A 17,500-nucleotide genomic window follows, 5' to 3' on the forward strand; every position below is an offset into this window, starting at 1 on the left:
GGAAAGTTTGTGTAAAATCATGCCGATGCGGGTCAAGAGCTTTACTTAATGTTCACGTCAAGCGTCAGAATCAGGGGAGGAATCTGATCTTGGTGGTTTTAGGATTTCCGAAACGGCTGATCTTGGCTGTTCACGTACACTAGTTTCTAGAGTTTACTCCAAAATGGTGTGAAAAACGAAACGAGGAGAATGACTCGGAAGAGTTTGGTAAACCAAATAAGCCCAGAGGTGTTGAGCAGAAAAGCATCGCAAATGCTCCGCCCGGAACAGGAACCCGAGGCCACGGTAGGCACGGGCTCGCCGAAACCGCACGAAAGACGAGGCGTTGTATTTTCCGCGAGTCGGAAGTGTATGGACATGCCGCCATATAAGGGTTACGAGATGGATATAAGGATTAAACGACTTTAGTTACTTACTATAGTATGTGTTTATATAGTCGTATATATTATTTAGCAGATTTTTACAATTTTTTTGTGATTGTTGCAACTCAAAATGTTTGATTTTTTTGCTGCGGCTTTTAAAAAAAAAAAAATTTAGATGCAACTCGCGGAGTTTTGTGTTTTTTGCGAAATGGCAACCGCACGGAATTGTTGTTCGCGGTCTCTCGCGGCGATGATCGTTGGTAAACGAGAACTTTTAGCTGTACTCATGTTCGACACGTGAATCGAAGAGGGCTTCGACTGAACCTGCGGGAAACCCGCTGTAATGTCGCAACATCGCACGCTCCTCCGAGTGCTGCGGCGTTCGCTTGATTGTGTTGCGTTTATGGATTGTTGCCTCTTCATATCGGTTGATCTGTTTATTTATTTATTTTCATTTTTAATGATTAACTTGAAAAGGGTCGCGTATGTTTGGGTTTTAAGCGGAAACACTCATTTTTCGAGCTGTAATGGACGAACTGGTGTCGCAGGTTCTGTCTGAAGGCTCAGAAGTGAACAGCGCGCCGTCAGCCGAGGAAGCGTTTCCTGTGGCGCGACGTCGACGTCACGCACGTGAGGTCGGAGATTTAGTTTTTCTGTCGGCGCGAATCGATGAGCGAGTGCAGAAATGGCGAAATAGAAGCAGATCGAGGTAGAGATACGGTCTTGGAGAGTCGCGGTCTGTCCGTTTCCGCTGTTTCAAACGCAAAAAAGTTGTTCAACTTAAATAAAGAAATGCCGATGTTTCAGCAATCTGTACCGGATTGACTTCCTGTAGCTGATGAATCTCGCTGCAACTATACTTCTATAATTAGACAGATGATGCTGTTCTTTCTGATGTATTGAAATAACCCCCCTCTCCTTATTTTTCTTTCTTTTTTATTTTTTTATTTTTTAGTAGGGAACCAGCTTGGTGCAATGGTACATCCAAGGTGAGTCCTCCTTCGTGCTGATTTCTTTCTTTCTGCCTCATTTTTTTAAAAAATCATTTAATTATTTACCTTATCTGTTTTACTTACACTCTGTCTTAAAGTTGTTTTAAAAAAATATTTTTAATCAGCTTTTTTTCCTTTTTTTTTGCCTTTCTTTTCCCATTGTTTAAGCCATGCGCCTTACGTGTGCCGCACACTCCTTTCTTTATTTATTTCTTCTATTCTTCCCTTACTTTTTTCCTTCTGTGTGGGTTTTTTTCTGTAATTATTTGCCTGTGCAATTTCCTGTTCAGTTCCCAGTGTATATAGTACTTTTTTTTTTTTTTCTTCCAAAAACCATGTATTTCAAAGCCACCGTAATTTATTACCCAAAAAAAAGAAAGTGTTCAACTTTTCATAGTCGCGAGTGTAATTTCCTCAGATGAGAGCGTGTGTGTAAATTGCAGGTTCTTGACTAATTACATAAGCTGGTCTCTTTTGTGCAGTTGTGACGTTGCGCTATAATTTTATTTCTTTCTTTTTGTCCAGGGCTATAATAACAGAAGACTTCAAAGTGCCTGATAAGATGGTGGGCTACAGTAAGTACAGCTATGAACGCAAGAGTGTCTTTTTTTATTTTTTTTATATATATATATTTTCTTTCTTTTCTTTTTTTAAAAAAATCTTTTTAAGAAGAAGTTTTTAAGAAACTCTGGGTTTGTTAAAAATAAAATAAATCTGTGCTGTGTTCACTTGCTCATAGACGCACGCAGCGGTAGCGCGCAGTTAGTCTGTGGGATATCGTGATCTAGTTTTGCGTTCATATCGCCCATCCATAGTCACACGACCACAGCAGAAATAATGACGAGAGTCATCATCGTCCACACCGTACTATATTTCCAAGGTGAAATTGGGTCTTTACATTTTCTGACACGCTAAAGTTTTGTTTTAGGACCGAGGAATTTGCGCTTTGTGGTGTTTCTAGGTGCTGTAAGACCTAAGCGGATAGCTTGCGGGTAAAACGGACAAAAACTAACTAGTAGAACGTATATTTAATTCACACAAAATTGTACTTTTTGACCAGTTACTGCCATACCAAAAGACTTGTTTACTAAAATAATCTGGTTACACTAACCCTACGATTATTTTCCTGTGACGGCATGTGTTTTATGCCTAATGTGTTATCTTGCCAAGCTCTTAGTGGTGGCTTAGTGGTTAGCACGTTCGCCTCACGCCTCCAGGGTCGGGGGTTCGATTCCCACCGTGGCCCTGTGTGTGTGGAGTTTGCATGTTCTCCCCGTGCTGCGGGGGTTTCCTCCGGGTACTCCGGTTTCCTCCCCCAGTCCAAACACATGCATGGTAGGCTGATTGGCGTGTCTAAAGTGTCCGTAGTGTATGAATGGGTGTGTGTGAGTGTGCATGTGAGTGTGTCCTGCGATGGATTGGCACCCTGTCCAGGGTGTACCCTGCCTTGTGCTCCGTGGGATAGGCTCCAGGTTCCCCGTGACCCTGAAAAGGATAAAGCGGTATAGAAGATGGATGGATGGATGGATATATATTTTTTTTAATCGCCCTTCTCTCTTTCTTTCTCTCTCTCCCCCAGTTATCGGTCGTGGTGGTGAGCAGATCACTCGAATCCAGTTGGAATCCGGGTGCAAGATCCAGATCGCCGCCGGTGAGCTTTCACACCTTCTCCACCCCTAAACACCCCCACCTCCATAACCACACCACGCTCGTTTAAAAACGCGTACCAGAAGCCGATTTCCTCGTGGTCCATGTTCAGAGCTAAGAGCTAACTTGACTGTTTTTCTTTATCCTTTGCTTTTGTATTGGGTTACTGTGCATTCTTACTGTTATCTGTTCATACTAGGTAAGTTGTTTTTTTGTTGTTGTAAACTGTGTTTTTGTATTTGTGTGTTTGTGTGTGTGTGTGTGTGTGTGTGTGTGTTGCTCCTGTAGACAGTGGAGGTATGATTGACCGGCCTTGCACCTTGACTGGGAGTCCAGAGAGCATTGAGTAAGCTCTCGTTATTTCAAGGCATTCTGTAATGTAGCTGTGTGTGTGTGTGAGAGAGCGAGAGAGCACGAGAGAGGAGCGAGAGAGTTCGCTCCGTATTTAAACCCCACTGATGCTCTTTAATACAATTTTTAAAGGCTGATATTTAATGTGAAAAGCCAAATGCATACTAATATTGAAATGAATCGTCCGATTCAAAAACACACAACTTTATAGTGTTTACTTTATCGGCTGCAAGTGCAAATCAAACTAACAGAGGTCGAGTTGTTTGTTTATTTATTTATTAAGTTTCGATGTCAGTCTTATGGGGGGTTTTATGAGCAACTGCCGTCTGCATGATTTTACATATATCTTTGGTTAATGTGTTCGGCAGTGTAATGCTGTATATTTAGAGCATATGCTAAAACATTCTGTGTGTGTGTGTGGACCCTCATGTTTAGTTCTTTGTGATCCTGATCTCCGTGTTTGTGTCCAACAGGCAGGCGAAGCGGCTGCTCAGTCAGATCGTGGAGCGATGCCGGAACGGGAACGAAACCAGCCAGGACGTCCTGATTCCCGCCAGCAAAGTGGGTCTCGTCATCGGGAAAGGTGGAGACACCATTAAACAACTGCAGGTGTGGTTTTTTTATGTTTTTTTTTTTTTTACTTTCGAAACGAGTAACGGCGTTAAAAACAATACACGCAGCTTGAATGCGTCCCGCTTCGTTAAACAGTACGTAACTTCCCTCCCGCGTTGCCTTCAGGAGAGGACGGGGGTGAAGATGGTCATGATTCAGGATGGTCCCATGCCCACTGGAGCCGACAAGCCCTTGAGAATCTCTGGCGACCCTTACAAAGTGCAGGCGAGTCCTCTCGGTCACGTGTCGCATGGTAGTGGTTAACGAGTTGTGCGGCGTGTTTCGAGACTGACTTGTCGCTGTTTTCGCGTATCCTTCAGCAAGCACGGGAGCTGGTAGCAGAGATCATCCGGGATAAGGACCAGGGAGACTTCAGGACTGGACGACTGGGAGACTTCGGCTCAAGGCTGGGAGGAACCAGTCTGGATGTAAGTGCACACGCAAACACAGTGTATGGGCGCGTCTCAGCCAGTCAGGGCACCGATCAGGGAGTCGGCCAGTTTAAGAGTTGTCTCAATCGCTAAACTGGAACTTTCACTCTCTCTAAAAAAAAAAAAAAGAAAAAAAAAAATCCCACGACGCACCGCAAAAAACCAGGGAGTGTCGATTCTCGCTATGTTTCCTTAATGGAAATGACATCCTGTCATTTCCACCTAGGAAGCGAGGGAGCTGATTGAGACTGATTCACTCTGTTGTTTTTGTTTTTGTTTTTTTTAACTGTTTTCCACTATGTATCTTGAACAGGTGGCAGTGCCGAGGTTTGCCGTGGGCATCGTCATCGGCAGGAACGGAGAGATGATCAAGAAGATCCAGAACGATGCCGGTGTGAGGATCCAGTTCAAACCTGGTCAGTGTGGCCGCAGCGCATCTCTTTTAAACTGTTATTTCTTCTAAAGGAGGCTTAAACGAGCAGTCCGATCAACAGTGTATGGGAAGCGCTTCGGTATTTCTCTACCTGCACTGAACTGAAGGCATGCGCAGACACATTTAGCTCAAACAAATCCCTTAAATCTGTAAAGAGGACACAGCGTAACAGGCTGCTGAAGTGTCTGAGGCTTTAAGAGAGATTACCGATTGGTGCAAGTTCTTTTACGCTCGCACGTGTCTCAGCAGGACATCAGCATTAATACGTACACCGTGTGGCCACGTACAGCACTTAGCCATGTTTACACCGAATGATTGCGTACGTTTACACGACGATGATACACTGAAAGTTAGTGTTGTGGTCTAGAAAAAAAAACATTTCAGAATATGGATATTCCTGGGGTTGGATTTATCGAGGAGTCGAGCTGTGCTGCGCCGTTTGGTGGATAAATCACTCGACGATACACCAGCCAAGTGCTTCACCCAGTGCCGTTGTAAAACTTTGCGTCTGCTGAAGTTATTTATTTACGCATCATTTCTTTCCTGTTTTTGATGTTTTGTTTTTACTACACGCCTCCTCAGATGATGGAATCAGTCCAGAGCGGATCGCTCAGGTAATGGGACAGCCGGATCGATGTCAGCACGCAGTTCACCTCATCAACGAGCTGGTTCACACAGCGCAGGTACTTTTCCTCGATGACGCACTGAATTATGAAAGTCGGCAGTCAAACCACACCTTTGTCAAACACCGTAAAACCAGTTTGAACAGTTCCGCATGCCAGATAAAATACTTCGAGAGTATTCGATTCGGGGGAAACACGAGGGCAAGATTTTCATTTCATTTCCGTTTTCAGCATGATTTTATAAAATCGGGGTTGGGGGGGGGGGGGGGTGAAGGACACAACTAAATTAATAATATTTTTTGGTCCCCCTTTAGGAGCGTGATGGCTTCGGAGGTCCTCTGGGTCCCCGTGGCCGTGGTAGAGGCCGCGCCGAATGGAACATGGCTCCGGGAGGACTGCAGGAAGTGACCTACACGATACCGGCAGACAAGTGCGGCCTTGTGATCGGGAAAGGTAGCGTGTTTTTCCGTGCGTGCTTCATTGTGCAATTTTTGAAATTGAAAAGCGGCAGGTGCCCTGGAGCACGAATCCTAGCTTCGGCGAACTGTCTCGCAGCTTCTCGTTTGATTGTTTTTGTTTGTTTATTTCCCCCTTTCCCTCTGCTGTTAAATATCACAATGATGCCCGAAGCAAACATGTGACTCATCATATACCCTTTGAAAAATAAATACAGATATCTCACATTTGGAGTGTGTTGCTGGGATTAATGGAAATGTTGGATTTAGAGCAGTTGTTTAGGAACAGACACAAGTGCTCTTTTGTCAGGTTTTATTCCGAGGGAGGGTGGGGCACGGGGGTGAGGAGGGGGGGGGGGGTCGTCTTAATTCCCAACTTAAGTCTGAAACACACACCTCATTGTGTAAGCTAAGTGCTTAGCCAGAGCATCTTTTCATTCCGCATTTAAGACCACCGGCAAAACACTCTCACGCCATTTAAGACCCCGTCCAAAATTAAGCCCGTCCTGCGTACGCCAGCCAAGACCTGGTCCAGTCCATGAACCGAGCGCTCGGGATCTTTATTCCTCTGCAGAAGCTCATAATGGCTTCATTATTGCAGAAGTTAAATTTGTTTGACAAAAGCTTAATGGCCCACGCTCAGTCCATCGTCCTTGGCAAGGAGTCGGAAAGAGGCGGGGATAAGTCGAGGAGCGTCTTTCAGCCGGGGGTCAGGTTGGGTCAAGCGAGTATCAGTCCGACGTGAACAAACGTGTAATTGATTTTTGGGGACGTCCTTGTTTCAACCCCCACCCTCCCTCGCCACCCACAGGATGCTTCTTAAAGGCTTTGTTTCTGCACGGGAGACCATGAGACAAAGTCTCATCTCCTTGCCAACAGCTTTTCCCTTTAAGCGATGAAGAAAAGAATGGGAACGCTTGGACTCGGAGAAGCATGCGCGTTTAAAATTTGCTCCAGTGCTGAGGGAGCAGATCTTCTTGCACCACTGAGAACAATCCCCTGTCTGTCTGTCTCGTGGTTTCAGATTTGTTTCCTGAGAACAAATTTCCAGCCGTTAAATATAAAAAAGGAGGAAGCACCTCCACGAGGAGTCCCCATCAACCCACTCGTTTAAGAAAGGGGGGGGGGGGGGGCTTAATATCACTGTGAAGTTCTCAAGAAATACCTTTTGTCCCCTGTTCTCATCAGGTGGAGAGACCATTAAAAACATCAACCAGCAGTCTGGAGCTCATGTGGAGCTGCAGAGGAATCCTCCGCTCAACACCGACCCCAACGTGCGCATCTTCTCCATCAGAGGCACCCCGCAGCAGATGGAGATGGCCAGGCAATTGATTGACGAGAAAATTGGGGTAGGTACCAAACCCTGGACTTCCTTTGTCTATGCGTAGTGCGGCTGAAATGAGTAACCTGCTTGGTATTCAGCGATCAGTTTATTGGTTTCTGCCACAAGCTGAACATGTATAATAGATTGCGTGAAGGCAGCTGAACTACACGTTCTGAGCATCGTCGTCGAGCGTGTTCGTTAGAAATGGTGCCATGAGTTGCACCTTGACTCGCGAGCGAAGTGAATGAGTATTGACGAATCCCAAGATCTGAAGGCCTGAGACGAACTGTATCCTGGTGTTTAACAAGTTAAAATGCATCCATGTCTCCGAGCCACATCTGATAGCCCGGTCTTGTCCTAATATATTACATCAAAACACATTGTCTGTGACTGCCAGTCTTCTAGATTGGTGGTCTTAATTCTTCCCAGCCCTGGGTTTATCCTGCCCACATTGCTAGTGCTTAACGGGGCGTGTTAGGACCCGTGCGTGACCTATGACCTCGCCTTGTTTTGCTGACTCTGCGTCCTCTTCGTCCAGGCGTCAGGGATGGGCGGCAGCAGCAGCTTCGGCCTCAGTCCCTTCACCCAAGGACCGAGCAACCCACACCAGAAGTGAGCATCATCTCGCTCGTATAGTACCCTAAAGCTTTCAGTCTTTTGTACGAGTTCTGTTAAATTTGTTAAAATCGTTTTTGTTTTTTTTTTGTCTGGCAGTGGACCGCAGACTTTCATGACAGGAGGTTGGGGAACTACATACCAGACATGGCAGCCTCAGGGCCAGCAGGACCCCAGTGAGTACCGTGCCAGCTCATTGTTTGTCACCGTACACAAACGAGGGTTTTGCTTTTCGCCTTTCTCTCTCTCTCTCTCTCTCTCTCTCTCTCTCTCTCTCTCTCTCTCTCTCTCTCTCTTCTTCTCCCTCCTTCTTCATCCTGGTTATATTTCCACTTATGGTATTAATTTATTGTTAATGTTGGAAATATCCCCAAGCCTCGACTCAGCAGTGGGAAATTTTGTTATACGCACTGAGGAATTGCATAAAAACATGGAAAAGAAAATGAAAACAGTTTGTTGAGCATCTTCATTGTGTCTTTGTCTGGTTTCAGGTCACAATGGCTCGCAGACGGGACAGATGGATTATTCCAAAGCGTGGGAGCAGTATTATAAGAAGCTCGGCAAGTAGCTTATACATGATCCTGTTGTACATTTAAAAAAAAAAAAATTTTCTATTCATTTATTAAACTTTTTTATATATATTTTTTTATTTTAATGTTGAAAAGCAGTCTGCACAACTGTAAGTTAGCTTAATTCATTATTCCATTTCAATCTTAACCTGTGTGTGTAGGTCAGCAGAGCCAAGCACAGAGCACTGGTTCCGACTACAACAAAGCTTGGGAGGAGTATTACAAGAAACAGGGTGAGTTCTTCACCTTTTCACTCTCTGAACTTAACCCTCACAGCTTCTGGACTTAACTTTCTTAGACTTGTACATTTCTCGGGGGATCTGGGACTTACATGAGGATTTTTCAGGGTGTTGCAGGTTTCACGTGTCTATACTTGATTAGAACGGGATTTCCGCCGGGTCCTTATAAAGTCTTAAAGTCTAAAATCCAATAATCCGAAATTTTAGGCCTTAAAACGCCTTAAAAGACGATTTTGACGGGTCTTAGAAATGGTTTTGGATTACGAAGTTAACGTTGCTTTTTCTAAAGTTCTGAACTCCTGCTTTTAAGCCTGTTTTTAGGGGGGGAAATTAGCATTGGTCGCGTTTGTTAGAAAACGGAACCAACGACCCACTCGTGCAGACTGCGCAGTGTGTCGCGATGTAGTGTGTGTGTGTTTGGGGGGGGGGGGGGGGGGGGGGTGCTAACCTCCTCCCATCAAAAGAAAAGAAAAAGCAACTTTTAAAAGTAATCATTTTAAAATGGTTTCTGTTAACGTTGCCTTCATCTAATACGGGTAAGTGCGAGTTCAACAAGATCTGGCTCAGGGAGATCGGTGCATTTGGTGCTGGCTTGAAGCCTGCTGAAATTAACGATCATGCGAAGCACATTGTGCGAGAAAACGCTCAAATTAGGAACTTTTGCTATACAGGCATTAGAGGAAGTCTGATTAACAGAAATCCAGCGTTAAAAGCCATCAGCGAACGCCTGCCATCACCCAGTATTGTTCTGTATCCACATCAGGAGCATCACCTGAGTCCGGCCCCGGCGTGACCCACTCTGCTCTAACAGAGTTAACTCCTCATGCTGAACGTGAATAAATTCATTTACTTTGCCAGTATTTCTGGGACTCTGATGTTACCGTCATACTTTGTTTGCCACTCTGGTCTTACAAAGTCTTAAATTGAACTTGTAGAAACCTGCAGAAGCCATGCGGAAAGTACATACTAGAACATGGGATGGTTTTAAATATGCGTTCGCTCACTGTGTACATGTGTGTGTGTGTCGCAGGTCAGCCTGCAGGTCCTGGCTCTCAGCAGAGCTCTACTCCTGACTACAGTGCTGCCTGGATGGAGTATTACAGACAGCAGGGGGCTTATTATGGCCAGGGGGCACAGCACTCGCAGGCTCCAGGCCTTCAGGTACGGACGTGCACACAGGGACACATGCAGGTCTGCAGACACACGGGTGAACGCACACTTACGGGACACGGGCGGACACGCACGCACGCTTAAGAGAAACGGACACATGCTCACAGACAGACACGAGCGAGACGTACGGAGGCCGACCCGCGCACAGGGACCGTTACACATGCGGGGATACTCTCACACACGTGCACATGGGGACATAGAAACCATGTCGAATGTCATTTTGTTAACCTAATTCTAATCTATTTTGTTTCTCTTCGTGTGTGTGTGTGTCCTGTAGGATCATTAGAGCGGATACCTTTTCGTCGAAGATTTTTGAATGATTCAGAAGATGAAACAAACCTTTTGTAACAGAGGTTTCTAGATTTGCAACGCCTTGAAGACTTTTTTTTTTTTTTTTTTTTTTTTTTTTTTTTCTTTTCTTAGTGAGAAACACTAGCTGTAGAATGACTTATACAATTAAAAGTAAGAAATATTTCTAAATCAGGAACGTTAAAAAAAAAAAAAATTGTTACTAAATACTTGTGTACACCATTATTTGAATGAACAATATCCGGGATTCCTTTTTGGGCAAACAGAGCTGTTTTTGTTTTGTTTTCTTATTGTTTTTTTTTTTTTTTTTTTTTTTTTCTTTCTATTCTATCTTTTTAATTCAAGTGAAATGGCCAAAACGAAACCCGGAATTGTGACATTTCAGCAATCGCAATATAATCTATTTTTTCTAGTTCTGTTGCAATAAAATCGTAATTGCTGGCTTAGCAGTCTTGAATCCACTTTTGTTTTGTTCTTGTCGTGAGATGTTTTAAGAATGTGTAAAAAAAAATAATAAAATAAAATATTTTTTTTGGGGTTTTCTTTTCCTTTTTACATAAAGCAATTTTAATTCAGTGTGATAAAAAAAAAACTGTGATATTTTTGTTACAGGAAAAATGTGTTCTTTTGTTACACAATATGACGAGTGATGATGGCGAAAGGCAGTCAATTCCTAATTTAATTCCTCTTGTGTTTTGTATTCTGTTTTTCATTGTCATTTTATTGTACTCTGGTTTAAAAAATAAAAAAAAAGGTGCAATATCTTATTTCATATTTGAAACAAAGATGGATTTCTCTAATATTTTGACAGATGTTTAACATGTAGTTCTTAGATTTATTCTTTATTAATTTTTTTTCCTTTTCTTTTCGGCGTATGGAAATGTAACGGATAATTTTTTTATTACCTTGATCTGATATGGGAAAGAGTGGGGGGGGGGGGGGATTGTGCATCTTGCATATTGTGAGTTTATTGCCTTTGCTATCTTGTAAAACTATGTATGTACACTCAGATACTTGACTAAATACTTTATTTAAATATATATGTAATTAAAAAAAAAAAAATCAAAGAAGTTTTTTTTTTTTTCTGTCCTCATAGTCATTTTTGCAGGAAAACTGTCCCTGTTTTTCTGTCGTTGTTTTCATACTGAATTTTTTTTTTTTTTTCTTTTTTTTTTTTTTTCTTCAAAGATCGTGAATGTGTAATTTGAAATTTGATGTTGCATCTTGATGTTATGGACAAAAAAATGAGAACTGATAGGTTTTTATGTATGTTCTGTACTTTAACCCATTCAAGACTGCTAAGCCTCCAGATCCTGTCTGTGTATTAATTGTAGTTTTTTATATTCTAAGTATTAAGATCAAAGTCGTCTTATTTGGTACCAGCCGGCTCCCCGACACCCCTCCGCCAGTACACACTGTGGACTCGTGTACAGTCCGATTGCTAATAACTTTTTAAGTAAAAAATTTTTTTCTTCTTCTTTTTCTGCTCTGTGTGATCTAATATATGTATGAATGATTAGTTATAAATTGAATCTAGTATTAACTTCATCGCGTAATGAAAAGGGATATTATAATTTCAGATGTTTAATTTTAGTGTTTTGGGTTTTTTGTTTTGTTTATTTTTCCTTTCCTTTCCCTCATGTGTACAGGTAACCGTGTATTAAAAACATCAAAAGACTACTTACTGTCTTTTTTTCTTTATTTTATTGGTTTTTTAGTTCTTTTGGTTTTTCTGTAACTTTTCAGATCCACACTCGAAGGGCCAAAATCCTCCCGAACTGGACCTTATCGATCTCTTCTGAAAGATGACTGTGTATGTAATTCATCACTTTGTATCACTTTGGGTGTTTATAGAAGAAATCTATTTTCTATGCTACTTTATTATAACCTTTAACAGCTGAAATAAATGGCGCACATGTTACGTGTGGTAAGATGTAGAGTTTGTTTATGTACGTTTGTAGCTATGTGGGTTTTTTTTTGTTTGTTTGTTTGTTTGTTTGTTTTTGTTTTCTTCCATAGTTGGTCACGGTTTCCTCAGGCATGTACCTATAGTTGATTATGTGCTGATTGGCGTAAATTGATTTTAAAATAATACGAGTAACGGGCATATCAGTAGCTCTAGCATCACAGTGAGGACAAAGCTTTTGGAAAATGCATTGTACAACCCCCGAAATTCTGAAAAAGTTGGCACAGTGTGGAAAATGCAACAAAACGGAGTCATTTTAAAAAATTCAATGCTATATTGAAAACACATTAACGTTTTACTTTGTGAATTGAATTTATTTTTGAAAATATACGTTCTTTTTCGAACCTCGACGACGGCAAGGCACTCCAAAAAAAAAAAATTTGGGACAGTCGCCTGTTAACGCCTCTGTGTAACGTCAGCTTTTCTTTTAATAACACGTATTAAGCGTTTGGACGCTGAGTGAAGACGCCAGTTGGTTAAGTTTAGCAAGCGGAGTTTACCCCTGTTCATCCGTTATGCATTTCTTCAGCTGCGCAACTGTACGGGGACTTCGTCGCCTTATTTTCCGCTTCATAATGCGCCACACGTTCACGATTGGAGACGGGTCAGGACTGCAGCAGGACGAGCTCGCACCCGCACTCTCTGCTTACGCTACCATGCGCTTGTAATCCGGGCAGAATATGGTTTGGCGTTGTCCTGCTCTGAATGGCAGCGTATGTTGCTTCAAAGTGTGTACATATCTTTCTGCAGATGTGCAAGTTACCCATGCCATGGGCACTGACACGCCCCCATACCATGACGGACGCTGGCTTTTGGACCTGACGCCGATAACAGCTTGGACGGTCCTTTTCCTCTTTGGCCCGGAGAACACGACGGCTGTTTTGTCCAAAAACTATTTGAAATGTCGACTCGTCGGACCACAAAACACGACTCCACTGTGCTACCGTCCACCTCGGATGAGGCCGAGCACAGAAGTGGGCGGAGCTTCTGGACAGTGTCGATGTACGGCTTCTGCTTTGCACAGTAAAGCTTTAACTGGCATCTGTGGATGCAGCGGCGAATGGTGTCGAGCGACAAAGGTCTACCAAAGTATTCTCGAGCCCATGTCAGGATCTCCATTACAGAGTTGAAATCGATATCCTGACGTCGGCTCGGGAAGTTGGAGTTACAAATTGATTTATTTCCTTACGTATATCACTTCTTATTTTCTGCATATACCACATCAATGATTGCCGTTAAACTCGTGCGTCATACTTTTTTATTAATTTGGAGATCATGAAACAAGTTAGGTCCTGTTCTTACTTATGTTATGTTTATAGCAGCTCGAACATAACAAACGTCATTCTCTCACCAGCCTCTCATTTTTTCCCTCTCTATTGAAGTTAATAATAAAAAAAAATTAAAAAATTAAAACGAACCTTAGCAAGAAACTGCGAACTTATGTAAACTTTCCTCGATTCAAGTCTTTCTCACGTTAGGAAATTAAGTTGTCAGAGTTATTACTAAAGAAACGATCACGTATTAGTACGAGCATGTTGGTATAAACCTGCTGCTGGAACCACTGTCAGAGCTGCCGTTATAGAAAATGAATCAACACCGTCTGACCAATCAGAGTTGAGAATCCAGCAGCGCTTTGATTATAACCAAGTTACGCCATGCGATGGAGTTTTTACCGACGTGGTATTAAGAAGCATCAATAAAATACAGGGTGTGTGAAAAGGCAGGAACCAATACAGGACATGTTTATTTAAATAAATTCATTTTACGGTGAAAAATGGCGTTAACTCTGGGTTGAAAGGGCAGAGATGGCGCTTCTTGGTGAATTCTTAGTGTTCTCAGCAGTTCCTGACCTTTCAGACAGCCTGTAGTTTTGCTGTGGATTTCTCAAAATTTGCACGAAATTTTTTGTGCTTTTTTTTAAAAAATTTTTTTTTTAAAATCTTGCGGAAAACAGCTTGAATCGAAGAAATCGCAATCGTACAAAATTGTCGTGCGTGGCCTTTCGCAGTGATGTTTATCGGTAAACGAGACCTTCCAGCTGTACTCGTTCGACGCAGAGGGCTTTGGTTAAATGCGCGTTGTGACGATGCACGTGACGCTTCTCGGCCCGAATCTGAAAAACGGCACGCCGACTTTGCTCGATTTTGCATTAATTTCCGCGATCATAGAATTGTGAAATCCTGGAGGGACTGACCAGAGGTTTATTGGAGTCAACTTCCAGCCTTCGTTCGATGCAAGTTTGAAAGAATAATCCATTACTGTGAAATGAAAATACGATATCGTCGAGTCCCTTTATTTCCGAGACGATTAGATGTCTGTCGGTGCTCACTGGATGGCCTTTAAATGAAAAGAGGACATGCTTATCTGTTCTTCTGTCTTCATGTGCTTGGACCTCAGATACACACATCTGCTCATCTCTGAAACACGAGTCCTCATGAAATATCGATGGTATCAGCTCGATGTCTGTCTGCGTGGGGGGGGGGACCATTAAAGTTCACGCTGATTATTAAAGATGAGAAGCGGAGAGTCAAATGGCAGTGTGTTTGAGTCCTCAGGCTGGGGGATAACACAGGCCTGGTCTGACGCTCTACTGCCTCAGGCGGCGTTTCTCACCCTGGTCCTCGGGGACTCCAGACGGTCCACGTCGCTGCTCTTTAAACTCGAACTAAGCTGTCGAGAGCAACGGAAGCCTGTTACTGGATTGTCGGGAAAGCACAAACGTGGAAACACTGCCAAGATACGAGACCGTGATGTGTGTGGAAACTGAAATCCAAGTGGACCATCTCTGAACGGATGAATTATACGGATTCTTTACAAACACTGACCAGTGCGTCCTACAAAAAATGTTCACGCGCGTGCTAATTGACCGAAAAAACAACTTCAACAACTGCCCCCAGTCGGTCTTCCATCAAAAGTGTATTCCGACTGAACAGGTTGAAATTTTTGCCTGGAATTTTACATTCTTGTCCGAATACATGAAATCTAATTAATATAACCTGAACTTATGACATCACCACCAACTTTGTACAACGTCAATCTGTAAGAAGAGAACTTCTGAGGCTGAATGTGCTGCTGTGATTAAATATTTAACCCTCTGCTGGTGTCCTGTGGTATTACAGTGTAATTAATTACTACTTTATATATATATTGTATAACTTTGTAACTTTTCCTGTGAGCCAGTTCAGTTCAAATGACACACACACACTTTCTGCTTAGTGCCTGAGTGGACACTTTTCAAATATTTCACTCAGTTGGAACTTTTGAGCAAGATCACGTTGTAATCCCTCACACATTTACTAAAGTATTGGGAATATCGGATGTGCGATGTTGGAAAAAAAAAAGTTGCTTTATAGTAACCGTTCAGGCCTGAAGGAGTCGAGGTGGTTTGTGTCGAGAGTTATCTGAGAGTAAAATCGAGGCTGTTTCATTTGCGTGAGGTAACTTTTCTCACCCTTCTGCATGGAAAGTCTCCAGAACTTTCCAGAATCATTTCTTGATCTGATCTATGTTGGATTTGTCGGTCAGATGTGGAATAATGGAACACAAATGAGCTTCATGCCATTCACAGACATGGGTTGTTGTTTTTTTTTTTTTAAAAAAACAAAAAAAAAACTTGCCTCTTGATTTCAAACTTGTGTGTTTTCACATTTCTTTGTCTACGTGTGTGTGTGAGAGAGAGAGAGAGAGAGAGAGAGAGAGAGAGAGAATGAGAATAAATACACTGCTGCACTTCTGCACTTTCTATAGCCTGTAGTGTTGGAACGATGGCAGGAAATGTTTCTTTAAAACGTCGATGGGAAACATGGCCTACGTCTTGTATTCTCTGTGATTGAGATCATATGGCACACCAAGAACCCATCGACACTTTTATCCAAAAATCCAATCCAAGCATCGGGCCTGTGACTAAGCTGTGACTAGACTACAGTCTTGTACTTTAGGAAGTCTTAGGGTTAGGATTTATTATCATTATTACTTTTTTCTTAAACTGACAAAACAAAAATTTTCCATTAACAGCTACTGAACGTCGACGATCAGCCGGGACGTGTGTAGTGTGTGAAGGTCTTTAGTTTGGTACCGGAGCTACGAGGCTAATGCGACAAACAAATATTTCATTATAGCCTTCAAAACGTACAAACTTTCCACTTAGATCAGAACACGCTCGTAGCTATTCAGAGCTCGATCTGAGGAAGGTTGCTAGTATAAAAATAGTGACCCAAAATTGAATTTTGAGATGTCATGAAATCACTTTGGGTGGGAAAATTGAACACGTGGACTTTGGTTAAAGAGAAAAAGCAGGTATGAATACCGGCGTCAACCTGCGAAAGGTGTCTGGAGTTTACAAAAGGTGCAAACATTCACTGATGCTCAAGAAGGCAGCACGATACATAGCCGTGTACGAGTCCCTCAGTCGTCCTCAGTGTGAAAAGATGGATCTCGACATCACAGCCTCTTGGAAAGGGGGTCAAATATGTAGAAGATGCCGGAACAGCAAAGAACGTACAGGACCTGGAGGATTTTTCCTGAAGAACAGTGAGGACTCATGAACATCATCGTGTCTTCGATCTTCCAGGTAACGACACGCAGTATTACGAATCGAGCGTGTGTATACTTTTGAACTTGTGTAAATTCAGTTATTATTGTGTCTTGTGGATTGTATGTAAACATGTGAAATAGTTTATTCCGGGCAGGACTAAATTTTAAAAAATAAATAAATAAATAAATAAATAAATAAATAAACCTAAATGCAATTTTAATGATTAAAACATTATCATCATCTTTGCAGATTCTGCAAGGCGTACGTAAACGTATGAGCTGCATACTATAAAGACACCAGACGTGTCTTGATGGATTGACTTTGTTTCATTTTTGTCCAAACTGGTCCTTTAAGAGGTTGCATGCATTGTAAAAAGCAGCTTTAGTAAGGGGGAAGAGAGAGAAAAAAAAAAAAAAAAACCCTTTCCTAATTGGATGCAACTATGTGATGAGATTTTCTGCTTTTGTTTTATTCAGAATTGCTTGAATTAAATCACTATATTGATTTCATGCTGCCACGTTGGCTGAATGTGTCCCCGTAGATAGACCGTGTGGAGGATTTGCGATATTCAGATATTCAAATACCTTCTCTGGGCATTTTCCATTCAGGATGATATTTGGACGCAGCGGGAGCCTTCGATGCCAGAGAAGATCCTCCCTCCTGCTGACAGCCTGCAGCTGGTCCCTCATTCATACCTCCATTCTCCATCCTCTTGTTTTTTTCATCCTCTCTGAAATAAGTCCATGGAGAAATGAAACATGTCTTAGTCACTTTAATCTCATTTGGGGACTGGGGGGGGAGTGGGGGAGTGGGACGGACTGTGGGCTACCTTCCAGATCCTGAAAATACAGCCTACAATGTGTTGGGG

General features: G+C 42.5%; 1 protein-coding gene across 1 annotated transcript in view; it reads left to right on the forward strand.

Annotated features, from left to right (window-relative positions):
- Positions 1–11,812, forward strand: part of fubp3 (far upstream element (FUSE) binding protein 3) — a 24,644-nt gene extending 12,832 nt beyond the window's left edge. Inside the window, exons 3-19 of the mRNA XM_017460509.3 lie at positions 1,318–1,351; positions 1,880–1,929; positions 2,934–3,005; positions 3,290–3,347; positions 3,826–3,961; positions 4,091–4,189; positions 4,285–4,392; positions 4,709–4,811; positions 5,411–5,511; positions 5,766–5,904; positions 7,095–7,255; positions 7,769–7,842; positions 7,945–8,021; positions 8,337–8,405; positions 8,576–8,647; positions 9,684–9,814; positions 10,101–11,812. Of these exons, the coding sequence (XP_017315998.1) occupies positions 1,318–1,351; positions 1,880–1,929; positions 2,934–3,005; positions 3,290–3,347; positions 3,826–3,961; positions 4,091–4,189; positions 4,285–4,392; positions 4,709–4,811; positions 5,411–5,511; positions 5,766–5,904; positions 7,095–7,255; positions 7,769–7,842; positions 7,945–8,021; positions 8,337–8,405; positions 8,576–8,647; positions 9,684–9,814; positions 10,101–10,109 (1,493 nt within the window). The 3' untranslated portion in view covers positions 10,110–11,812. The remainder of the gene's footprint in view (positions 1–1,317; positions 1,352–1,879; positions 1,930–2,933; positions 3,006–3,289; positions 3,348–3,825; positions 3,962–4,090; positions 4,190–4,284; positions 4,393–4,708; positions 4,812–5,410; positions 5,512–5,765; positions 5,905–7,094; positions 7,256–7,768; positions 7,843–7,944; positions 8,022–8,336; positions 8,406–8,575; positions 8,648–9,683; positions 9,815–10,100) is intronic.
- Positions 11,813–17,500: the final 5,688 nt, after the last annotated feature.

Source organism: Ictalurus punctatus, chromosome 28 (genome assembly GCF_001660625.3).
Source record: "Ictalurus punctatus breed USDA103 chromosome 28, Coco_2.0, whole genome shotgun sequence".
Lineage (NCBI taxonomy): Eukaryota > Metazoa > Chordata > Actinopteri > Siluriformes > Ictaluridae > Ictalurus > Ictalurus punctatus.